Source organism: Miscanthus floridulus, chromosome 4, assembly GCF_019320115.1.
Source record: "Miscanthus floridulus cultivar M001 chromosome 4, ASM1932011v1, whole genome shotgun sequence".
NCBI classification, from domain to species: domain Eukaryota; kingdom Viridiplantae; phylum Streptophyta; class Magnoliopsida; order Poales; family Poaceae; genus Miscanthus; species Miscanthus floridulus.
This window is the reverse complement of record NC_089583.1, coordinates 118,211,829-118,234,093: the sequence shown is the minus strand read 5'-3', so window position 1 is coordinate 118,234,093 and position 22,265 is coordinate 118,211,829. Positions and strand designations below refer to the sequence as shown.

Sequence of the window (22,265 nt, the reverse complement as noted above, 5' to 3'; positions counted from 1 at the left end):
TTCAATTGAAAGGATAAACAAAAGACGAAAGGAATGGAGTAATTAAACAAAACAGCGACAATACTGATCTTCAAGTTGCTGGCATTTCATATCCACAAATACAAACAGAAAAATGATGCGAAAATGTAGTCAACTTGTTCTTTGACAGTATTATTTTGCAAGCAAAGAAGACTTCATAGTCTGGATGGTACGATTTCCATGCCAAGTAGAAACACTAGTTAACCAGTGGAAGATCACTCTTTTTTCCCAATCCCATGAGACATGTTGTAAACTCCACGCCCCTGTTTGTAAAACCAGGAAACAAACCACCAGGTGAGAGGGAACAACAAAAAGGAAAGTTAAACAAGTAATAATCTCTAAGGTTGAAAGTTCAAACATACAATCATGAACATGCTGGAGGCAGCAAGTGCAAGGGGGATGGCAACGGAGGTGATCACATCGTAGCGCCCTTTAAGGTAGGTGTGCTTGGTCAAGTTCTGGAAGTAATGTTGCTGCTTGAAGAGCCTCTCACGCGGCAGGAATGGTGCTTCTGTCATCCTGCATCAAAAGAGAATAAATTTACAGCCTATACTACCATAATGAGAGAACAAGCCTTTTTGAACTAATCTTCTGATATAGAGTACTTTTCATGGTTACTTAGGGTGCAATCACTGATTATAACAGTAAACATAAAAATAAGCACAATTGGCTTTAAAGATCCTAAACACATTTAACCCTCACAGAGTAAGTTAGTTGTTCGGCTCACCTATCACAACAGGGGGGGAAATAGCAATCTAGAATCCAATCACTTCTGTCTAAAAAGAATCAAGAAATACTTCAATCTAGCATTTTTTTACGAGTTCCTTTAGAAACATTACAAGACAATTTGGTTTGCAAGTAAACACATGTCTAATCATATGGTGACTGGTTGATCTATACTGGATAGCTGGAAAGAAACAAGTAGTGTAAGTGATCATCCAGAACTAAAATGTAGAGTACAGGCTTCAAAGCACTCATACTCAGGGCAGAGTTAAGGGGGAAAGGCAAATCCTTGGCCAAAATGTCCTCTGTCCTGGTTGAACATGACCAGAACAGTGTAGCACAAAATTAAATATTAAATATTTATTAAATTCGAAATTTTGCATCAATAAAGTTTCCAAGCATGATATTATGAATCCTGTCTTTCTAAGAAAATTCCATTGCAAGAAAGTCTCGCACATTCGACGATACTTCAAAAGAATTTGCAAGCATGTTATGCACACATTAACCATTTCTCAAAGGCAAACCTCTACAATCGTTATTCCTAATCATAACCTCAGCATCAACCAACTCTCCGGATGAAAAGACAAGAGACTAAGGTGTCTAGGTCCATGCATTCCGCAGGGGAAAACTATGATTTCACATCTCTTCGCAATCAGTAATACTGCGAAAGTACCCTAAACAATGTCTTGATATCGCAAGGTAGCAGCAATTCGAGAGACAAAGCTAACCATTACACCACACGGCACAATTCAACAAGCCAGAGTTTGAACCGCTTAATCCAAGTCGGCAGATAGTCAGCAGCCAGCAGATCGGAGTCGAACACCCAAGTCGGACAAGACGACATCACGAAATCGCGGGTAAAGAGCCCGTCACATCGACAGGAAAAGAGACTAAAAACGCAGGCGCACGCGACAGCGCAGATCCGACGGAGGGACGGCCCCAACGACGCAGGCGATGCTTCGGCGCCACCAAATCAGAATAGGTAAGCTACCCACCCTTCGCCCGCTCCGGATTCGGGGACGAATCGGCGCGACGGAGGGCTAAGTTCATGGCAAAGGGAAGGAGAGAGCTTCCCGACGCGTACCTGGCTGCCGAGGGGAGCGACGCGGTGGGCGGCGGCGGAGCGGGTGGGGATCTGCGAGAGGGAGGCTGACCTGACCTGACTAAAGACGGCAACGGGACCCGATAACTGATGGCTATTCGATCCATCAGGGACGGGGACCCGATAACTGATGGCTATTCGATCCATCAGGGACGGAGATGGAATCGTAACTTTACCTACGGGCATCTAAATAGACAAGAATATATCCCGACGGGTATAACGGGTATAGGAACGTTCTTTGTTTACCTGTTCTGTTACCCGTTGGAAACCCGATTATTTGAGCTGTCATGTGAGTATTAGACCAAAAAAGCTCAACATAGATATTTTGGTCTAAATCTGAACAATCATATATATAGTTTGTGCGTTTTAGGAGTCATAGTTCAATTTTTCCTCACCATCTCCTGTCAGCAGCACAAGCACGCCTGTCTCACGAGCGCTCGTGCCCCTCGCTTCCTCAGTTCGATCTCTGTCACCTTTGCTCGTCCTACTCGCAACCTCGCTCATTTTTCTTGGCATCTCTGAGACTCCGACACTTATACCCGGATGAAGAAGAAACGTTTCTGATTGCAAAGCTACGACCCCAAGTATCCTTGTTTATCGGATATGCAGTACCCGTCAGATACCCTGATCGATACCCAACAAGTACAAAGATAGATAAGAATTTATACCTAAAACAGTTAACAGAAATGAAGACAGAATAAATTCTTAGTAGCGGGGAATAAAACGTTGCGAGGATACCGAGTACATCCCCGTTGCCATCATAGAGACCTGACGGAGGCGAAGGAATGGAACGAGTCAGGGAGGCCACGGCTTTTGTGGATTCGCTCCGTGGGCCAATCATTTATGGCCCGTAATGGGCCGACACACCATGACATTCCTCTTTGAAAAATCTCCAGAATATTTAGAAACCTTCGTTTGAAACGCGGAAAAAAATGCCTGTTCCAGTGTTTTCCGAAATTCCTGATTCCTGTCAAATTCTTACGTTCCAAACAGACTCTTATCAAAGTTATTATTAGCAATCTATCTACACCGTTTATCATTAGCATTAGCATTAGCAATCTCTGATCGTTTCACGTCATGAAAACAGAAAGAAAGAATGAAAAAAGAAAGGTAAAAAACAAAACTGAGCACGGTATGGTGACACTACACATCAATTGCATAAAAACAAGTATCGTTGTAAAAAAACAGTATTATGGATTTTGTCAGAAACTGTGTATGCTCCCGGTAGTATCAAGGATTCCAAGAATTGACCGAATGGCTGGTTCATATCGTGGTTAGTTTGTGAAGAAATACTGCTTGGCTGGTTTGTATGAGAGAAAAATATTATTCTGGCTGAAAATTTACGATCGTTTACGACGAGCCATAGCCAACAACAGGCGGGTGGTGCAGAACTCAGCATCATCGTCCGGTAGGAAAAGAGACTAAGGAGTGCAGGACCAGCGAAAGAACCGTTTGCTGTGCAGAGAAAGAACTTCAGATACACAGGAGTAAAGCTCTCGAAGTTTCGAGAGAAAGATTACCTTCTCTGCTTCTTTTTGAGGCAGAAGACAGAAGCAATAAAAGATTGAACTTATCCGTTAGCCGTATCATCCATGGTACCGTGGCCCGTTCGACTTACCTCATATTTGGACTTATTTTTTCAAGCGGAACAATATTTTTCTCTCACAATAATTCAGTCAGAACAGTGTTTTCAGCCAAGATTCAGCAAGCCGAACAGAGCCTAGTGTTTTTCTCTCACAACAAATCAATGAACAGTACTTTTCAGTGAATCAGACAGGCCCTACTGTATATATATGTAAAATCATAGGCAAATGTGATGCCATGGCCTTCCAATCTGGTGCACCGAAAAGCAAGCTAAGTGTGGCAGTGGTAAACGGTGATGCAAGTGCAAAGAGACATTCCCAGTTAAAAAGAACCGAGTACTAGACAATCCTTCGAAAACATATGTAACTTCTCCATAGCCCTTAAATGAATCAGACTGAAGATGTCAATGTTTGTTGCTTCTGGTACTCACTGGTGAAGGCAATTTGAACCATCAAGGTACTCTCAAGGCATTCATTCATCATGCTCATCCACTACCTGGAGTAACTTGACAAAGCTCAACTACTGAAAGAAATGTCCTGTGACAATGGTGGTTCTGATATAAACTGTTCAAACGCTATCCCAGTAAATACCACAAAGATAACATAATAGATTGACGCTTAGCCAATTGCCACTTGATATCATCGAACTAGAGAGTTTACAGTGTGCATACGTGTCCATAGCATAAGAATCACAAGTAACCAATCATTATTGGCCAAATCACAGTTATCTGGGGCGAGTAACGGAAGGTAAGAAATGTAGAAATACAGTTGACACTTCCATACCACCATTGGCATTCAAGCATTATCATCGTCGTCCTCAATATCCCAGCTTAAATCCTCATCATCTTCAGCAACGCTCAGCCTCTTGCGCAGCTCCTCCTTCAGAGCAGGGCTTGAGGGGTGGGTGCCGCCTTTCTTTTCTTCATGCTCTCCTAGATCCTCAATCTCATCCCATTCAAGATCCTCTTCCTCCACCGTTCGTTGTCTAGACACTATGGAGTAATCGCTATCCTTGCTTGAATCACTCGTCTCATGCTTTGCTCCTTCCTTCTTGTCACCCGATTCTTCCGCATTCGACTTGGAGGGCTCTGTGTTCTCACCCTCACCCACCACAACCAAAGAGCTACGGAGAACCGCTGGTTGTGGCTCATCAGCATTCTCCTGTTCCTCCTCCTTGTCCACTACCACCAGAGAGCTACCGAGAACAACAGGTTGTGGCTCGACAGCATTCTTCTTCTCTTCCTTCTCCACACCAGGAGCTTCTTCCACCGCCTCAACTCTGCTCTCTTCTGTTACAACTCTCTCCCCATTTTCTTTCTCAGCCACATCCAGTCTGACTTCTTCTTTAATCGTCTCTTGCCTCCTTTCTGCTAGCTCCTCCGTGCTGTCTTTGTGCTGCTCTTCCTCTTCCTCTTCCTCATCATCAACCTCCCAGCTCAAGTCCTCGTCCTCCTCCTGCGCAATCACACGCTGCACGAGCTTCGCCCTGGCGTCCTCCTGCTGCTTCAGCTTATGGACGCGGTAAAAGTACCTCGCCCAGAACACCTGGCGGGGCACGGCGTCCGGGACGAGCCTGTCCGCCATGGCTTCCAGCGCGTCGCTGTCGTAGCACAGGGCCTCGATCTCCGTCCTCCCTCTCGTCCAGCCTAAACCCCTCGCTCCAGGCGGCGAAATCCTCGGCGTCCTCGGGATCGGACGTGAACGTGGCCGGATCCGCCTGGAGAGCGCGCAGCTGCGCCTCGAAGCGGCTGTACCGGACGTGGGTCCCGGACGCGGAGCTGGGGTCGGAGTCGCCGCCGTCGGAGGCCTGGGGCCCGGCGGAAGCGGCGGCGGCGGCCTGGGAGAGCGCCTCCTTGCCCTGCGCGACGATGTCGGCGAGCCCGTCGAGCGCGTGCGCGGAGGATGGAAGGTCCCGCGCGGCCCGGGCGGCGGCCTCGCGGAGCACCTCGGTCTCGCGGCGCAGGCCGGTGCCGAACTCGGCGAGGTCGCGGCGGTAGGCCTCCAGCACGGTCTCGGACTGAGAGGTGAGCGTCTTGAGCAGGCCGCCAAAGCCCCACCCGCCGCCGCCGCCGCCGCTGGAGGAGGAGGCGGATCCGGCGGGCTCAGGCTCCGGCTCCGGCTCCTGCTCCGGCGGCGGGGAGGCCGGGTCCGGATCGGGCTCGGCGAGGATGGACTTGAAGAAATCCATGGCGGCTTGGATCGAATCGGAGACGTTGGTCGTGGGTTTGGCCGCGGGGAGGGGATAGGGGAGCAGTCGTTTCGATTTGGATTAAGTCCATTTGGCACGTCTAACTCTCAGTGTCGGTCTAATTTTAATTCATAGCTATAAAATTGTCTGGTCCAGATACTAGAACTTTCAAACTCATTTAGTTTTAGACCTCGCGGTTGAGGCGATTTGTACTGACGTGTGTCTGGTTTTGACTCGCCACGTTGACATTGACGGCCACGTAGAACGGCTGCGGGCGTCAAAACACGAGCTGGCCCGCTCAGCTTGGTCTCTCCCTCTCATTTCCTCTCCTCCGAACCCTAGACGTCGCCGCCGCCTCCATCGCCGTAGCCGCTACCGCATCCTCTCCTCCGGTGCCTTCGCGTCTGTAGTCTCCCCTCTGCCTGGGAGTCCTCCGTCGCCGCCTTTGTAGTCTTTTGCTACTAGCAGTAGTAGATGAAGGCATGACTTCCTTCTTAAAGTTGTTCCTCTATCAGACTATGATGCACCACCACTTCCTTTAGCAGATTGTGATGCACCATCACTTCCTTTAACAGACTGTGATGCACCACCACTTGCATTACCAGAAATTGTCCTCCTGCTACAAGTTGTCCTGTTGTGTCCAATCCCTTTACATACTTTGCATCTTATAGATGTTTCTTTCTTGGATAGCTTACCCTTGGGTGGCTTTTTTTTCTTCCCCGTCTTGCCTTTTTCTCTTCTTCTCTAGGTCTTTCAGGCATCCTTACATACCTAGGGGGCAATGACTTTTCTCTATTTGATATTGGCCAGAAGGCCTTGCCTTCCACTGATTGCAGGCAGTGTGCATATGTATTGTTGTACTCCTCAACAGAATAACACTTGGCTATGAATTCTTCTAAAGGCCCGGATGCATAGTAGATGCAGGAAATAGCATGAGAGCAGGGTATACCTGACAACTGCCAGAACCTACAGGTGCAAGTTCTCTCATCCAAATTCACAGTGAATTTGTGATCCTAGTAAGTTACTTCATAGCAATTGTTGTCATTGCTAATAGCATGGCAGAACCCACTAGCCGTGACATAGTGTCATCAGCTTCTTGTAGCTGTTTGGACAGATGAGACTTGCCCACCTTTCTATCTTGTTCCCGTTCTCATGGATTCTTACCATAACTTGGCGCCTTATACCTTCAAGCATACTTATGATTGGAAGGAACCTTGCTTTCAGAATCTAGTGGTTGAAGCACTCACACATGTTATTGTCCACAGAATCACAGAATGACCCAATTTTGAACCATGCTCTACTCCAATGCTCAGGATCAGTTCTCAAAATATCATCAGCCCCATGTGGTGTCTGTTCCCTTAGCTTGTTCATGTTGTAGTTGAATAGATTCATTGACGAAGACTTTGCACATCTCCAAAAAAGCTTATGATACTTCTTCATCCAATTAGCATAGATATGCCTGGCACACATCCTATGCTCCACCTTAGGTGCCCACTTGTTTACAGCATTGATGAGCCCCTTCTGTTGATCAGAAATGAATACCCAGCTATCACCATCACCATACTGCAGGTGAGTGCTCAGCAAAGATAAGAAAAAGTCCTAGGACTTCTTGGTCTCCCTCTCTACAACTACCCATGCTATTGGCTACATTTGATTGTTGACATCTCTACCTAGTGCACAAAGCAGTTCTCCATTGGTTAATCCATTAAAAACCAACCATCCAGTCCAATAACCTTCCTGCAACCTAGCAAGGAACCCCTTCTTGTATGCATCAAAGCAGACATAAAACCTCATGAACATGGGTTAAGTTCTTCAGTGTCAAGCTTCATTACTATTGTACTCCTAGGATTGCTTCTTCAGCAGTTCAAGCTGGTAGTCAAACACCAGAGCATATTTCCCCTTGGTTGCATCATACATCCTTTGCATCACAATTGATTTGGCTCTCTTAATCTCTGAAATACTGACATCTGCAAACATTTCCTCCTGAATTATTTCTCTCATACTCTCAACTGACCAGTGTGGGTTAGCCAATATTAACTTCTCATATTTATCTGCTATTCTCCTTGATGTCACTAAAGAGTTGTCTCTCCTTGATGGGCATGTGTGCACATATTTACATGTGGCTACAAGGCAACTACTTGTCCTTGATGTCTTTGATAGATGCAAAACCCAAGGGCACTTTGGCCATGAACAAACTGCTCTAGCACTTTGTGCTCTCATTCCTCACAAACTTAATCACCTTTCTTTCTGTCAGCCCATACTTGATGACAGCCTCCCTAAATGTTGACTTATCACTAAAAGCCATCCCAACAGTGAATACTGAGACTAGAGCATTAGCATCAAACTTGGGGAATTTCTTCTCATTCCTAACCAACTCTCCATCAGATGTTTCGCCATATGAATCATCCTCTTCATCAGTATCCATAGCATGGGAATCACACCCATCCTCTTCATTAGCACATTCCACATTGAATTCATGTCCTTTCCTCATCAACCACCAACATGCCTCCAGCTTTTCAATTTCTTCTTTAACTCCTTTAGCTCAACTCTAATCTGGCTTACCTCCTCATCCTCTCCACTGCTCTCATCATCACCAGGTAAGTAATTCTGGTCACTGGAATCATCCATATCTGAATTGTGTTCCTTCTGTATAGGAGCCTCTTCTTGAACAGACACTTCTTCTTACATAACCAACTTCTATATAGGAGCCTCTTTCTCTCTAACCCAATGCAAATGCTTAGTAGCACCTATTAAGTCCTTCTTCACTTGTTCTGGTGATGACATGTTCATTATAGCTAAATCCTCAACCACCACATTGTCTTCATGAGGTGTTACCATCCCAGTGCTTTCACTGTCTACTCTTTCACTCTCTATTTTAGCATCTTCCTCCCAGTCACTACACTGGTCCTCCCCATCCTCTTCCTCCCTCATTCTCCATGCTATCAGCTTTCACTTCAATAAGCTCAACAAATACATCTGTAACCCCTCCGTCAGTAACACATTCAGACATGTCCAAACAAGCCTTGTCATCTACCAAAACTCTGAGCCCATTCAGTAAATTCTTGCTAGGGAACAACCAATGGAGAAGAACATGCTCTGAAGCATTGTAATGGTCTTTAAGATGTCCAATTACTTCAAGCAAAGATATTTTATCACGCTCGATGAATGACATCTTCTCATTTTCACCTAGATAATGAAGCTTCTTACCATCATTGAAAAACTCGCCACCAAAGTGAAATCGAACACCAAGAAATTTCAAAGGGTCTATTCCTACAACAGATAGTAGAGTCTTAGGACTATGGATCCGAGGTAACTAAACTAAGAGCACTTCCATCCCTACATCCAGAAATGCAGACGGATTCAATCGTACCTGAGCGTGTTCGTTTCAATCCTCTAAGCCCATACGACTGCGAAGGCGGAGACAGAGGACTTCCAGGCGGAGGGGAGACTGCGAACGCGGAGGCACCGGAGGAGATGATGCAGGTACTGGCTACGGCGATGGAGGCGGCGGCGGCATCTAGGGTTCAGGGGAGAGGAACTGAGAGGGAGAGACAAGGCTGAGCTTGCCGGCTCGTGTTTTGACCCCCACGGCCATTCTACGTGGCTGTCAATGCCAGCGCGGCGAGTCAAAACCAGGCATACGTCAGCGTAAACTGCCTCAACCGTGTCGAGGGGCTAAAGCTAAACGGGTTTGAAAGTTCTAGTGCCTAGACCAGACAGTATTATACTTGAGGGTCAAAATTAGACCGATATAAGATGGACTAAAAGCGGACTTAGTCCTTTCGATTTCGTTCGAGGGTGGGAGCCCAGCCGGGGAGCCGGGGAGGGCTTCGCTCTCGCTCGGCCCGGAACGCTTCCCCACCCTGTTGTCCCGGAGTGGAATAGAAACGGGCGTGTACACGTATTCCTGCCGTGATGCCGTTTTGCCCTTCCGGCTGGGGAAGACCGCTGCGCTGAGCGGCTCGACTCCTGCACAGCTTCCTCTTCTCTGTTACTCCTACGTTTTCCCCCTCTCCTTTTCCTTTTTGTCCGTGCAAATGTCGAAGTTGGCGCTACTAGCTACTACGGACTTGGATGGAGCTCTAGCCCAAGTCAGATGTGTCAACCCACACCCACAGGCAGTTAAAAATGGACGCTTGAGATTGATATCTGAACCAAACAAGATTTTCAAGTCTACATCGAAACAACACTTACATGTTAATAAGATAAATTACAACTTATCATGCAAGGGCTTGTTTTTTTTATATAATAAATCTGAGCTAATTGTCTTGGCTATACATCTATCACAAACAATTGTAAAAATACTTGGCCAAGCACAGCTAAGGGTTGTTATATTCATGTCAATTGCTATAATTTGCACGAGTTCAATTCCTAGATGCTATGGATAGTCTGTAGTGGATAGTGTATTAACTGAAATGTTGATAAAGAATAGTGGATTGAAACATATTTCCGTTTCTGGTGGTCTTAGCGTTTTTATGAGATATCCGTTGAATGCTACTACTAGTAGGCAGTGGCACCGTTGTAGCGGCCTTAACAAATTGAAAATTGCAATATGTTTTTTTCTATAAAAATAAACTCTAAGTTTATTAATCGGGCAAATACAGAATGCACAAAGACTAGAGACGAATGAAATAATTAGGTCCCGTTCGCTTCGCTGAAAAAAGAAGCTGAAATACTTTTCCTGGCTAATTTGTTGTGAGAGAAAAATACTATTTCGATTAAAAAAATAAGCTGAAAAAGACTGATTATAAGAGAAACGAACATGGCCTATGATTTTACACCACACGTATGGATATTTTGTCTTTCTTGTGTATAGTAGTAATGTTATTATACAATTGGATACCGCCCGTTCGTTTGAAAATAAAGGGCAATCGGGGTCTTTTTTTTTTGTGAATTAGGGCAATCGGGGTCATAAGCTGCTTTTGGTTTGTTCATTTCATTCCCCCCCCGCCCCCCCTCTAAAACCCTCGTTACCTAAAAAACCTCGCCGTCGAGCCGCCGGCTCCCATCTCCGCCGCCGTCGCCGAGGACACACCAGACTCCTCACTGATGGCTTTGGCTCGCCTCGGACGGTCTCTTGCCGGCCGCCTCCACCGCTCTGTCTACCTTCCGCCGGCGCCCACGTAACCCCTCTCTTCCCCTATCCACTCGTTCTAGATCTCGATTGATTTCTGCAACGCGAGCGCGAAGATTCTCACACCCGATCCCGTTTCGGTTTCAGAGACTACCATGCCGCCGTTTCCCGATCCTTCTCTCCGACCCACATAGGCGTATGCGTAAGAGGTGATCGGGTGATGGCTTGCTTCATTGCTCGTCTGTTCCTGTTTAAGTCCTGCATGCACTTCCATTTCAATCAGTCTATCTCATCAATTGGTAATTAGGTTTTGCAAGCTTGACGTACAATGCCAGCAGCATGATTGGCCACAAGCTCGAGGGCCCGTTGCCAGCCCACATTGTGAAGGTTCGAGTTATTGAGTGCTATGCGTTTTGAAATTTCTTGTTGTTCTTACTCAATTTTGGTTACACAAGTTTGTGTTTCTGCAGGTTCTGGATCTTGTAGTACATTTGAATCATGCTAGACCGATGTCAACAGCAGCACCGGCGGCGGCACCGTCAAAGGTGCCCGTTGGAGCTCGGAAGGTGTGAGAGAACATTCTGATTTACTTTCTTCATCTTTCTCCACTTGGATGTATATTGTGTTAATTGTAGTTATGTTTGTTACATATATGTCCAGGTTGGTCTGAAGGTTGTCATGATGAGTCCTGGTTTTGTATATGAGCCATACAGCCCACGGGAACGCATTCCCTTCTGGAAAAGGTTTTTCTTTCAGTATATATTTTGACAATGTGTTATTCTAATTATCCTTAGAGATTTCAGAATATGGCACTCAATGCCTATTTCTATTCATCTGGTTGTGTGAGGAATATCAGCTATTGCTGCAGTACATAGCTACCATTAGACTGGTATAGTTCACCATGCCTCAAAAGAATGAAATTTTGTTTGAAAGTTTTAGCTAGTGAATAAATATCTTGAAACATCGATTTGCTATGTGCATGAGACCTATAATCTCTTGCTAGTTCTAGCGAACTAACAAACGATGTTTTGGACATTAACAATAACTTCAGAACACAAGTTTGATCTGCACCTCATATTGCAATGTACTCCCTCCGTTCCAAACTATAAGATGTTTTAGCTTTTCTAGATACATTGCTTTTAGTGTATTCTAAGTACATAGCAAAAGCTATGTATCTAGAAAAACCAATACGTCTTATAATTTAGAATGGAGGGAGTATTTCAGATTCTGTTAAAATTGTAATGTTACCAACTTGGGACTGAAAGACTTTGCTGCTGTTGTATTATAATTGTTGTAAAAATAATATTATGTAATATCAGTTATTACGTATGTACACGTTCCACTTCCATATGTTTGACTAATATTTGTAAATCTATTGTCGCTTAAACTTAAAGCAGTTGGACCACAAGCATTGTAGGACATAGCCTTTCAGTCCCAAGCAAGTTGGGGTAGGCTAGAGTTGAAACCCACCAAGAGCCCCAAGTCACGGTTCAGGCACTTCAATAGCTGCTTTCCAAGTACTCCTATTCAAACATAGATCTCTAGGTATATCCCAAGCTTTCAAATATCTTTTTATTGCCTCCCCCATGTCAATTTCGGTCTTCCTCTACCTCTCCTCATATTATTAGCTTGGCTTAGGACTCCACAATGCACTGGTGCCTCTGGAGGTCTTTTTTGGACATGGCCAAACCACCTCAACCGATGTTGGACAAGTTTTTCTTCAATTGGTGCTACCTTTAGGCGATCACGTATATCATCGTTTCGAACTCGGTCCATTCTTGTGTGACCGCAAATCCATCGTAACATACGCATTTCTTTAACACTCACTTGTTGAACATGTCAAATCTTTGTAGGCCAACATTCTTCTCCATACGACATAGCCGGTCTAATCGCCGTTCTATAGAACTTGCCTTTTAGCTTTTGTGGTACCCTCTTGTCACAGAGAATGCCAGAAGCTTGTCGCCACTTGATCCACCCTGTTTTGATTCTATGGCTAACGTCCGCATCAATATCTCCATCCCTCTGTAGCATCGATCCCAGATACCGAGTTTTTCTTTTGGGTTTCATCTCCATTAAAGTGGCTAAGTTTTTACATTATTTTTGCTGGAAGGAACATAACAAGTAACAATCTGGTTAACCATACAAGACATGCTTCATTGAGCAGGGGCATCTAGGCATTCTTTCTACCCTTTCATATGTATCATATTTAATATGAAGGATAATAAGATGCTAGTGTTATCATTATGTCTGTTCCTGCATTAAGTATACTCAAAATTGTTGCCTTAGTTCCGAAAGGTACAAACTACAAACTTTGTGGCATGATATGGTCTTACAAATTCAAATGCTTGAAAATAATTCATGTTGTATGACAAGAAATTAACTTGTGATTTCAACTTGGATTTGTTCTGAATTAGATGGTTTACACTAAGTGGCTGGAGAAGGACAAAGGAGGACATCATTTTGGAGGTACTGAATCTTCTATGGAAAAACTTCTGCTGCAAAAGCTACTTTCCACATTAGTTACCTTTCGTTTTTCTGGTGATCAACTTTGATTTCAATTTGTTGTTTCATCTTTTCTCAGCAATTTAGTTCAGGGTTTTGAAATCCAAATGCTCACTTTCTCTCATCCTTGGTAGCACAATGCTCCTGTGCACCACTGCTGAAATCAACCTAGTGTATATACTTTAAATAATTGTGCATGCTTATTCAAGAGGCATAACAATGTTCCTTTACATGACGTAAAGAGCCATGATATACTATCAGAAATCCATAGCTCCTTGGTTGTACTGATTTAGGCTCATAAATCTCTGGATTTCTTTTCTCTTCTCAAATTTGCTTATTACAGTGGTTTAATGCTTTATATGACAGAGTGATGCGATTGGATATCTTACTTTTGATCCAATATTCCAGTCCTGTCACCACTCACCTTTTTCGTAATTTTCTTTTCACCTATGTGATGTGAGGATCTCAGATATTTGATTGTTGATCACCTATTTTTCTTTATGCTATTTTCTTGCACCAAATGTGTGCTGAGTTGCTGACTAGTTTAGGTGCCTTAACAGATGAAGAACGCATATGCTGTTTCAAGGCTGAGGAAGAAAACTGGGTATACCAAAAAGCAATTCTATGATCAAGCATTAAAAATATACAAGGAGGTACATCTTATTTATTTGTTGGAAACTGCTCATATAATTTAAGAAGTTAGACTACATTGGTGTGAGTTTCAGATTTGCTTGCATGTACCGCAAATCTGGTTTCTGGTTTATGCAGTGTTTAAATTCTTAGAATAAGAAATAATACCTAACATGTTTCGGCAAGTATATAGTTTCATGAGAAGACAAGATCAATGAAACTAGATAGGTTTATTAGCTATTTAGTAAATTGACTGTCCAAATTATTGATCTACTTGCTTTATGTTTTTGAGTTTTTCTTTGCTAGTTCTAATAAACCACCCAGACAGATTAGTAGTAACAGCTATTAGCCTAGTAATGAAGTAGCCATTGTCCTGATCACATTGTGTGAATGATTTGCAGGGCCTTTACAGAAATTTTCAACATGATCCATTTAACATTTCTGTCCAATGTTGCCTTAATCTGTCATTGGCTGGTGATTTTTTTTTTCATCTTTTGAATTGCAACAGTTGCAAGATCAGCGTTGATCTTGCAGCTGTTGAGCGCATAGCACCTGTGACTTGTATTAACACAGTCTAATCATGAAGTTTTATAATTTTAACACTTCCAACTTTTGAAAGAAACAGTGTCCTCCCATGAATACTGTTTATATGCCAGTGGCAGCCCTATGACACAAATTGAAGTTCTTATTGTCATATTGATATCATCAGCTCTATCTTCTTTTACTAAACATATGTCAGTTTAGCCTTTACATTTTGCTGCTAGATATATATTATATGTCATTTTGCTATTGCAATTTTTACATTTACCCCAGTCACAATTGATCATTAACCAAAATATATCTTTCTAAGAGAAATTAGTCCCTCTTAACATGGGAAAGTACAGAATATGTTCATCAAGCAACGATCATCACATCATTGCTATTTCCCTCATGCTTGTGCAAGAACCCAGGGTAACATCTACTTAGAAACTAGAAACAGAGTACAAGTGCACGATGCAATTTTTCCCCTGTGAAATGCCTCTGTGTCTGCTCACATTGTTTAATCTACTTGATTCAGGTTAACACTCTGATGGCACATGGAGACACATCATCGCTTCGGAAAATTCTGACCGAGAGGATGCATTCTGTAAGGCCCTGTTTAGATGCTAAGTTTTTTTTTTAGTTTTAGAAAATACCATGGTTTTGTGTAATAGTTTTGTTTTGGAAAACCATGAGGTGTTCGAATGTAACAAGCCTGGTAATTTTGAAAGCCATGATATGCTAAAACTGTAGTCTTTTGGAGTTTTAGAAACTCAACTCTCGACCTCTTTTTTCTAAACCATGGTTTTGCACATCTCTAGATTCTAAAATTACAGTTTTCTAATACCATGGTTTCTGAAAACTACAGCATTAAAAAAGGCCCTTAGTTTTCAACAAGCCATCAATTCAAGCTAGATGATTTACAAGGATTTTGCTGTTTATTATTTCCTCTTTTCTTTTCGGCTGAAGACTATAAAAAATGAACTAAAGAGAAGACAGTCCATGTGGAATTCTGTACACTGGGAACTGGTGGAGCCTGCTGTTAGTATCAGAACTTTGAGGGCTCGCATGGTAAGCTACTTCTGTTAGACTGTATATCTGTACGTTCCAATGTTCCACAGACGAATTAACATATTGTGGTATGTACACCTATTTAAGATCAAGGTGTACATGCTAAATTTTTTAACTCCAATATAATCTCTGATAAATTTATATTTGTTGTACTATATTTTCCTGATTGGATACAGTTGGAATGTTGTTTGCTTTGCAGATTGGCCTCGATAAGAATGACCTCGATAAAGCTTTTATACAGCTTACACTTGAGTTTGTTACAAAACAGGTTTCATTCTCTCAGAGTTCTTGTGTGATTTAATGCAGTTCATATATACCTACGTTTGTTTGTGTTTGAATTATTGGCTTGATGCAGAACATGATTCACTGGTTGCGTTCTGTCTCTTTATCTAAGTTTCATAGCTTGTATCTTCATTAATTGCTCTCCACTTTTAAGTCCTGCTCTTTATCTTTAAAATGGATAATATCTCCTGTTTACACAGGACAATCATGAGAGCTGTGTATCTTTGCAATATTCATGTTTTATTTTCCCTGTACAATCCATTACTGTTCTGATGCTGAGCTTTTTTGTTCTTGATAATAAGATCTACTCTGGAAACCTCATTGGTGCCGAATATGTTGCTTTCGTGATGTGCTTGTATGCAGCATTTTTTAAGTTAATTCTGGCCCTTTTTTTGTAACTTACATCTGGGTATCATTAAAGTAAGTCCTTGAAGTTAACATCCCTAATAACAAATAAGCATCAAAATTAGAATATGTATAACTTCTACATTCAAAAATCAAAACACTCCGGCAAAAATGAGTATGTTTTTTCTATTTACTCCCCGGTGATGTGCTACCAGCGCCAATGAATATCTCAGCTCATAAAATCTGCAGTAATCTATTGTTTTATGTAGTGCTTCATGCACATATTGTGAACAATCTTTATTATTTTTTTCTGTAGAAATTTGAAGCCTATAATTCAAAGGGTGCAGTTGTGTCTGGAGACAAGTCAAAGGAGGTAAATTAAATACACCTGAACATTTGAAATTGTAGTGTCAAACAAGTTAGATTAAGATTAGCTAGGCTCTAGAAAACACCAAGTGTATGAACTAATCCTCAGAACTGCTTACAAGTGTATCAAAGTTTAATTGTTCCTTGTTCAATTTGCCCTCAGGAGTCAGGATGTCTTCCACACTGACCTAGTTTACATTGTTTTACTGGCTGATTACACTTTATGCATGCCAATATTACATTAATGTCAACTTGTCAAGTAACACTCAGGCAAGTGTTAAAGAGACGTCGTATTTGCTGTTATGCTGGTTCTAATTAGTGGTGATGGATATAGCCAGAACCTTGCTTTTTCTGGCTGCTGGCCTGATCTCCTTAACTAGGTAGTTGCCTTGCCGGCAGTAACATATATCTAGTTGCAGGAAGCTGTAGCTTAGATAGGAGCTGGAGAAAAACTAGCATTTTTAGCCAACTACCCGCAAAGAACTGGCTGATACTTTTAGAGATGATTTCCTTGTCTGCAACTGTTAAGATAACCTATTCAACACGCCATCATAAGCATGATTCACCACACAACTAATTCAATAGTGCAGTGGACAATCAGTTTTGTTCTAGTCAAATAGCTGGTTTACCTTCACCAGTTCTATCCGACTGCACTTTCAGGAAGTCAAATATCAAGTGGCTTTAGCTGAACTCTGTAGGGAAAAAAAAAATTGTCAGCGGTGAGAGCATCCGCGTGTCCACAGCCTATGCCTAACAGCCTCAGTCACTATTCACTATCCATTAAGAACTGCTCCATATGGAGACTACTAGTAACTGTGTACACAAGGCACAGTTTAATCAGGTGATTTTTAGGGTGCTTTGGGGCCACAATAGCTGTGATAGGGCTCTTAACTGTAGAAGGGAGGCAGGGCACAAATTCTACCTGTGCTATTAGGTGAAGTTAATCGAATGAATGTGTAGTCCTGTGTGTAATAACTAATAAGCTTGGTCGATGTAGGGGAGAAAGCAGGGGTGCTTTCAGTATTAGTCTAGATAAACAAAGTGCTGCATACGTACTTAAGAAGGATTTTTTTATACGTTTCAAAGGAATACAGGATTTTATTTTCTTGCCCATTCATAACGACGTGTAATAACCAGGCATACAGCGTTAAACATTCTCATGATCAATTCTGGTATCTGCATGTATTCTGTAGGTACTTGTGAAAGACATTTGGGTGTTTGAGAGGTCCCTTTTTCACCCTGGAGCATATTGGCGTGTATGCGGAAGAATTACTCTGTAACGATATCTGTTTGGTGATCACATTCACATTCTCGCCCGGAGCTGAACAATGCCTTTTTGTCGTGCCAAGTAGTTCAATAAAATTTTGCCGTGCCCTCCTGTTTTTTTCTCCGGTCTAACTGATATGTCTAACAGGGTCTTCATCAGACACAAATAGGCAACAAATGTAGTATTTATGTTTTTCTTCTTTGTGTTTTTATTAGCAGAAAATACAGGTTTTCTGTTTATGCATTTGTTAGAGAACTAGCTTTTGGAGGGCATATTGACCCCATTTGGAAGAGTTTGCATATGATCATCACCATCATCATCAGGTTTCAGAATTCAGAAATATACTGCCCAATGTGTGCGACAAGGAAAAGCTGGAGCTCTTTCGTCCATGGCACTTTGCTCATGCTATTCGTACGCCGATCTTCTCCTGCATTGGCGTGTGACCTGGTTGACACTATTCTGAACATTCATCCTGTCCTGCTGAACGCCTGGACTTCGCTCAGCGACTGATGTCACACATCGTATTTTGGAAAAGCCAAAAAATATACCAAACAAAAGAAAAAGGGTTAGGGACAAACTACTTGCCTGCCAGATGCTACCGATCGTATCTGCGGAGTATTTTGGATGGGATTTGCAGGCATCTTGCACCACGTAGTATAATTCTTGGGAAATACCTCACGTAGGGCGTCCGTCGGTGACTTTGCGTTCGGACGCGCCTGCTAGAAGCGGGCCCCAAATAAAGAAACAAATTCTCTTTTCCTTGTGCTTATTCATCCGTCCCTTTTAAACCCACACACCTTCACTCCTTTGGGCTTATCCATCTGTCCCCAAAGCAGCGTGGTTGCTCATCCGTTCGTCTCCTTCTCCAGCATACATTCGTCGGCCTGCTACCGTTTCCTTTCCCCGTCGCCAGCCGCGCCGCGCGCCCTCACTCCCTGCGCTGCTCACCTGCGTGACAGCCACCTGTGTCGCTCAGCATGGCTGCTCATCTGTTCGCCCCCTTCCCCACCGCGTGCTCGTCGGGCAGCCGCGCCGTGCCCTTCCCCCCATCGTCGGCTGCGCTGCGCCCCCTCGCACCCTGCGCCGCTCACCTGCGTCGCTTGCTCCCTCGCCGTTCGTCCGTCGTCCATCGCCGTTGGGCACGCCGCTGACCTCGCCATGGCCGTTGGGGCACACGTGCTGTGGCGCCTTAGGTCTTCCCCGGCCGAGCCAAGGGCACCCATGAGCGTGACCAGTGCTGGTGGTGCTCGCGCGCCGTGGCTCGCCGTCGACTCCCCACCCCGACGGCCCGAATCGATTAGCCCAGCCTTTCCTCCCCTATGTTACATATGTACTTCATCCGTTCTAATTATAAGTTATTTTGACTTTTTTGATCCATTTATTTTGCTATGTATCTAGACACATTATTATATCTAGATGCATAACAAAATGGATGTACCAAAAAAATCAAAGCGACTTATAATTTAGAACGGATGGAGTATGTTTCAAGTGTTTCAGACGTTTTGGATGTATGTTGTAATTATTTAATCTTAATGTTGCAAAAGTAGATCGGGGATGTTGCACATGTTGCATATGTTGCAAGTGTTTCAGAGATATGTTGCAAGCTTTTGTTCAAAATGTTTCATCTGTTTCAGACGTCTGTTGCAATCTTTTTTTCCTGGATGTTGAACACGTTTCATACATACGTTGCAACAATATGTTCCAAATGTTTCAGTTGTTTCAGTCTTATGTTGCAGCAAGTGGTTTCACGTTGCAAGTTGCAAATCTGGATGTTTCGTGTGTTTCACAAACATGTTGCAAGTACATGTTCTAAATGTTTCATCTACTTTCAGATGTGTGTTGCATTCAAATATTTTTCATGTTGCAAGTGTTGTATGTTGTACGGCCGGGGCCGAGCGAACTGGGCGTGCGGCGCGCGGTGGACGGGGCGCTAGGGCTCGGCAGACAGTGGTGCTGTGGTCAGGACGCGCTGGGGGCGTGCTAGTCCTCAGCTACTCATCCCAGCTCCTGAGTGCTCCTCGTGCGAAGAGAGAGGAGAGGGTCAGGGGTGCTGTTTACACTAAAATTTGGGAAGGAGAACGTGGGAACCCGAAGCTTATAGGATTGTGTCATCAAGGAATCGATTAGATGAGAATTGATTCAGCTAATTTAGATGTAATGTCAGAATCGACTATTTTATGAATGACGTCAGTAGACGACGTCAATGGGCTATACTTGAGTGGCGCCAGAGAGATGTGTCGGACTCTACGAATAAGGAAAATTGGGGTTCAAGTTATTATTAAGTTAGAAAATTTTCTTTTATTCCAAGAATTGTAATGAGTCGTGTTTGAGTAGGATTTATGTTTAGGTTCTGGGTATAAATATTAGACCCTGATTATTATAAAAGGGGACGAACATTCAATCAATACAATCTTTTCGGCTTTCGTCATCGCATTAGGAGTAGGAGTACTGTAGATCTCGACAAGTTTTTCAGCAAACAGGGCTGCATCGACTGATCAACCTCCAGCTTGCTTGTGAGTACCATCACGACTTGTATTGTGCTTGTAAAGCTTCATGAGCTGATTGATCTTTTATGAGCCATAATATAAGTTAGTTATCGATATGTATTGTAATTTGTAAGGCTGCATCAGCTGATTGATCTCTTACGAATCATAATATAGATCAAAAGTTATCGATCTTGTGTTAAATAATTTATTGTTTAATACAATATCGAGAGTTATCGAATCTGCTAAGATTAGTAAGATTTTCCTTGTTATATTTGGTCGATTCACCAGCTATCGATTTTGCTAGAATTAATATTTTATTAATTATAATAAAATCATTCGATTGAGATAGAGATAGATTGGCATCATATCATCTTAATTGGTCGTCCTTTGATCTGGATCATGCTTCAAATCTTATAATTGATGGTTTAATTCTGCTAGATCGGCTGTTTTATCTCTATTCTAGTCAAACATAGTATGTATCTAAAGACATGTTCCAATATTGAATAAACTCATTAGTTAATGAGATATAATCTAATGACACTACCATAGCTGCATCGATCCGGTTGAACCTCACTAGGTAAGACTTTAGATTAGAAATTATCGATTAGTGGTCTTGTTCATGATCAAGATATGTACTCTGTTTGTCTGCTATGACTGCATCGGCTATTTTAGCCGATTTGCCTATACTCTCACACATATAGCATGTTTTCATGAATATGTCAACATATAGATGATTTTATAGATTCTTTGGCTTTAGTTTATTATCATTATCATAGCTGCATCGATCCGATCGAACTTCACTATTGATGATAATATATTAGACTCAAAACTGTTTGTAGAATCATTTATATTAGATAGTCGATTTATTCACATGTTATACTAGCATGTTTTCATGAATATGTCAACATATAGATGATTTTATAGATTCTTTGGCTTTAGTTTATTATCATTATCATAGCTGCATCGATTCGATCGAACCTCACTGTTGATGATAATAGATTAGACTCAAAACTGTTTGTAGAATCATTTATATTAGATAGTCGATTTATTCACATGTTATACTCTTTTCATCAAACTTATCGGCTCGACGCTTTATATCAATCATGTTCCATTTAGCCGATGATGCTTTCTGATGTTCCATGAGTATCGGTTATTTTGATTCGTATCATTATCATTTAGTATTAGCCGATAATCCTAATTTAAAGACCTTCGTTTCATGGATACGCTGGATATCGACTATTTAGTCGATAGCCTCGTTGAATCGGCTATCTAGCCATACAATTGGAACTGTTTGGTGCAACAACAACATGTTCCACCTTAAATCACTGATAAGATTTTCTCTCCTTGTCAATTGTAGGTCAAATTGACTGGCACGTTGTTAGGTTTTCAGAATCGGCTGGTTCTATGTTGAAGCCAAACAGATCTCTGGTCTCGTTCCACTCAGATCTTCCGGCTTGCTGTGTGTTGATTACATCGCCACATTTTTGTGTCAACATGCGCAAAGACTAGGGTAAAGTGCGCGCGTAGAGCGAGGCGAAGGTGGACGGGGTCAGGGCGAAGATGGACGGAGCGGGCTGCGCAAGTGTCCAGACGTCTGGGCGCTGGCCACGTGTCTTTCTCACAAGAAGCTCTTACACTTGGTTGGCTGGCCGCCTTGTCAGTCTCAGAGCTGTAAACAACAATTGCTGTTTGCCAGAGCCTAGGGCCGCTGGTCCCTCCATTGTCCATTGATCTAGGTCCTGATGACTTCTCTTATAATCCGTACTTTTTAGCTTGTTTTTTTAGTCGGAACAATATTTTTCTCTCACAACAAATCAGTCTTTCGACTTGTTTTTTTAACGAAGCGAACGAGGCTACAGTTTATATAAAAAAGAAAGAGGAAGGGTAAAAAAAAAAAAAAAAAAACTAGAGGCAGGCAGCTATGCTCTCGACTCGATCGCTCAGCTTCACCTGCACCCTCCTGTCGACGCAGGCAGGCTCGTTGACCTGGGCACCTGATATCATCATATCATACGATAGCGCTCGGTTACATACACGTATAATAAACCACAGGAATGAAAATAAAGCAAGGTAAACTCCGCAATCGCAATCATGCATGCCGGCTGCACT

At 42.8% G+C, this 22,265-nt stretch overlaps 2 protein-coding genes and 1 pseudogene across 2 annotated transcripts; 1 reads left to right on the top strand and 2 right to left on the bottom strand.

Moving 5' to 3' along the window:
- Positions 1-42: 42 nt before the first annotated feature.
- On the bottom strand, positions 43-1,975 carry LOC136552846 (uncharacterized). Its single transcript, XM_066544417.1, has 3 exons — positions 1,826-1,975; positions 381-537; positions 43-281 (listed from the first exon to the last, which is right to left on the bottom strand). The coding sequence occupies exons 1-3, from the start codon at positions 1,948-1,950 to the stop codon at positions 234-236; spliced, it is 330 nt and encodes a 109-aa protein (XP_066400514.1). The 5' UTR covers positions 1,951-1,975; the 3' UTR covers positions 43-233.
- Positions 1,976-4,030: 2,055 nt separating this feature from the next.
- Positions 4,031-5,724, bottom strand: LOC136552845 (uncharacterized; annotated as a pseudogene).
- A 4,844-nt stretch (positions 5,725-10,568) lies between these two features.
- LOC136552843 (uncharacterized) lies at positions 10,569-17,986 on the top strand. Its single transcript, XM_066544416.1, has 12 exons — positions 10,569-10,737; positions 10,836-10,897; positions 10,996-11,075; positions 11,159-11,254; positions 11,349-11,431; positions 13,103-13,154; positions 13,751-13,843; positions 14,878-14,946; positions 15,309-15,410; positions 15,610-15,678; positions 16,354-16,410; positions 17,597-17,986. The coding sequence occupies exons 1-12, from the start codon at positions 10,664-10,666 to the stop codon at positions 17,681-17,683; spliced, it is 924 nt and encodes a 307-aa protein (XP_066400513.1). The 5' UTR covers positions 10,569-10,663; the 3' UTR covers positions 17,684-17,986.
- The last annotated feature ends 4,279 nt before the right edge of the window (positions 17,987-22,265 follow it).